Below are 2,991 nucleotides of genomic sequence, written 5' to 3' on the forward strand. Positions count from 1 at the left end.
TAAATAAATTGCAAAAGTATCTATATAGCAAAAGTATCTGCAACACACGTGGAAAACTAACATTTACACTCACCCGTAAAAATTCGTACGCAAATATCCGTACTATATAGCAATGCTGTTTTCATAATATCTCCAAAAAATAATCTCTATATTATTTTATGTCAAAATCACTTTTATTTTAATCAGTAATAAACAGGCCCAACTCTCTCCTCTAAAAAAATCTATTTTTTGATAAGTTGCTCTTAACAACTTTTCATTTGAAGTTGTTTCTAGATTTTTTTTTAGATTCTGATTTTTTTTTTTAAAAAGTTGTAACAAACGGATGCATAAAAGTGATTTTTTTTTTTAAAAAAAATGATTTTTTTTCTTAAAAAAAGCTATAACAAACGGGCTCTTATCACAAATGAAAATATTAAAAAACATTTTCTCTCTAATACTTCATCCGTCTTAAATTAGGTGTCCTCTTTTCTAATTTTCTTTTTCTCAAATGATTTGTCTCTTTTATAATACCAATACAACATTTTTTATTCTTTTTCATTGACATACCCTTATTTATTGCATTTCAATCATCTATAACTATTCTACTAACTACAATTAATAAGACTGTTTTACTAAGCGATAATTTCTCCTGTCACTATTATAAGAAAAAAAAACACTATAAATTCATTAAATAATTAATACATCTGGTCTATAATGTAGATCAGATACATTAATTATTCAACGAATTTAAAAAGATTATTTTTGCTTATAATAGTGACTCAAAAGAGTACATATTTTACCATTAAAATTAACTCAATTAATTATTTTCTTATTAATCATGTAAATCTCAAATGGAATACCTAATTTAAGATGGAGCGAGTAATAACTGCAGGCCTAAATATGCATAACTAATTTAAGATGTGAGCTTGTAAGCTATTCGCTATCCGCTTAAGTTAATTTGTTGGCCTTACGAAACAGGCCCTTAAAACAAATTTATTCGTTAAACATATTTTTTTAATGGAGGTTAATTTTTTTCTAGAAGTTCTTGTAATGAAGGATACAGATAGAGCTTACTTCAATTGGTAGAGACACTATATAACATATGTAGAGATCGGATTTCAAACCTCTGACAACTCACTTCTTCACATTTTAAATTTGTGAACTCTAGTCACCAAACTACTTAAAAAAAAAGGTACGAATAGAATATTATACAAACAAATATGATATTTCTAGCTAAAATGACGAATTAATGTTTGCTAACCATATTTGAAAATTCACCAATACACAAAGTAAGTGCTTTAGGATCACTATAGTGTTGAGACGTACATTTCGTGATCGTCTGTCTGCTTTTTTTTACACTAATATGTATAAATAATAAATAATGTCATGCCATTAAGCATTTTTTTTAAGTATATGTTAGTAAAGAAATAATTAATATGCACGCGAAAATTTTAAAGGGTTATTTTAAAGGTTAAATTACATTAGATATCTTTTAAGTTATTTAATTAAAACAAATTGATTTGAAGTTTTTCATAGTACTTCCTTCTTTAGGTAACCAAAAAAAAAGTACTTCCTTCTTTATGTTATTAAATTGTAGTAAAGTAATCCTTTAAGTTTTCTTTTTCACCGCTTAGACCTTCAAGTTATTTAAGTTAACGGTAAACGTCAAATAATTTACATTTCTAAGATTCAAAATTCTTCAAATTGTTGTTCCATTCCTATAAATACCCGTTCTCATGAATATTGAAACCACATCTCAGTTGTGTAAGATACAAACAAAATTTCATATGGCAACTTCAAAAGTTCTAAGCATTGCTCTCTTTGTGCTGTTGGGTTTAAGCATGTGTTCTGCTACTAGAAAACTCTCCCAAGAAGGATCTGGGGGACTGCCTGGTGGTGGTGGACTTCCTGGTGTAGGATCTGGCGAAGGTGGTGGACTTCCTGGTGTAGGATCTGGTGGAGGACTGCCTGGTGGTGGTGGACTTCCTGTTGTTGGATCTGGTAGAGGACTGCTTGGTGGTCTCGTGGGAGGACTGCCTGTTGTTGGTGGACTTCTTGGTCCAATTCTTGGTGGATAGTGCCGTGAAGGTGCGCATATTGGAAATAATGATGGCATTGTACCTGATGGTCATCACTAACTTATAATGATATCTTCATAAATAATATCTATATAGTTCTCCTCCTAATAACCATATATATTCTGTAGAATATATCAACAAGAATAAGATATGCCTATAAACTTTAATTAATAATATATTTACAATGTTGAGTTCATGCAAATTGATGCACTATCATGAAAAACTATATTCTTATGTCCACCGAATGATTATAATTCTTTCCATTTTTGTGTTTTTTTTGTGGTGTTACTTTCATTTTTTAATTAACAATATTATAAGTGAAAGAAAAGATTGAAGAGCAACACTAACGACATCTGAAGTCCCGATACTTAAAAATAGATGACGTATTGTATTCCCTGCATATCCTGCACCGATACCTGGCTGATACTTCCCGATACGTATCAGGAGATCGTATCCGAAGATTAAAGTTTATTTTTTAAAAAAATAATTATCTGATACTTCTCGATACATATCAGGAGAGTATCCGATAATTATCTTGCACTGATATCTGCCCTGATACTTCCCAATTAATGTTAACTAAAATAACTTAACTGATGTGTTCTTTTTTGGATATAGTGTTTTTTTTTATCGATATAGTATAACACTAACAATGTTCCTTTTGGATATAGTATAACACTGATGGTGCTCTTTTTGTGATATATTGTGTATGTAATTGACTAATCATCACTCTCTTAATCGTCAATATTATTTATATTTATGTTGATGTGATACGAGTCTATGACCGATTTCTTTTGTTTGTTAAAAAATGGTTATAATTATATTGTACATTTAATTATATAACTTTTGTTTATTAATGTATTCCAGCCATATCGTATCTTGATTTTTAAAAAATTTCCATATCGGTGCAGTATCGTATCTCGAATCAGGGCTTCAC

The 2,991-nt window shown here is 29.6% G+C and overlaps 1 protein-coding gene across 1 annotated transcript; it reads right to left on the reverse strand.

The window, feature by feature from the left end:
* Window positions 1-1,718: 1,718 nt before the first annotated feature.
* Window positions 1,719-2,313, reverse strand: LOC112417138 (sulfated surface glycoprotein 185). The gene has a single exon (XM_024772167.2). It carries the CDS (start codon window positions 2,093-2,095, stop codon window positions 1,763-1,765), a length of 333 nt encoding a protein of 110 aa, XP_024627935.1. The 5' UTR covers window positions 2,096-2,313; the 3' UTR covers window positions 1,719-1,762.
* Between the last annotated feature and the right edge of the window lie 678 nt (window positions 2,314-2,991).

The sequence above is a fragment of the Medicago truncatula genome, chromosome 8 (genome assembly GCF_003473485.1).
Source record: "Medicago truncatula cultivar Jemalong A17 chromosome 8, MtrunA17r5.0-ANR, whole genome shotgun sequence".
Taxonomy (NCBI): domain Eukaryota; kingdom Viridiplantae; phylum Streptophyta; class Magnoliopsida; order Fabales; family Fabaceae; genus Medicago; species Medicago truncatula.

What these genes read in the sequence shown, in the direction of transcription:
- LOC112417138 (XM_024772167.2), bottom strand. Translation starts at nt 2,095, where the DNA reads ATGCCATCATTATTTCCAATATGCGCACCTTCACGGCACTATCCACCA.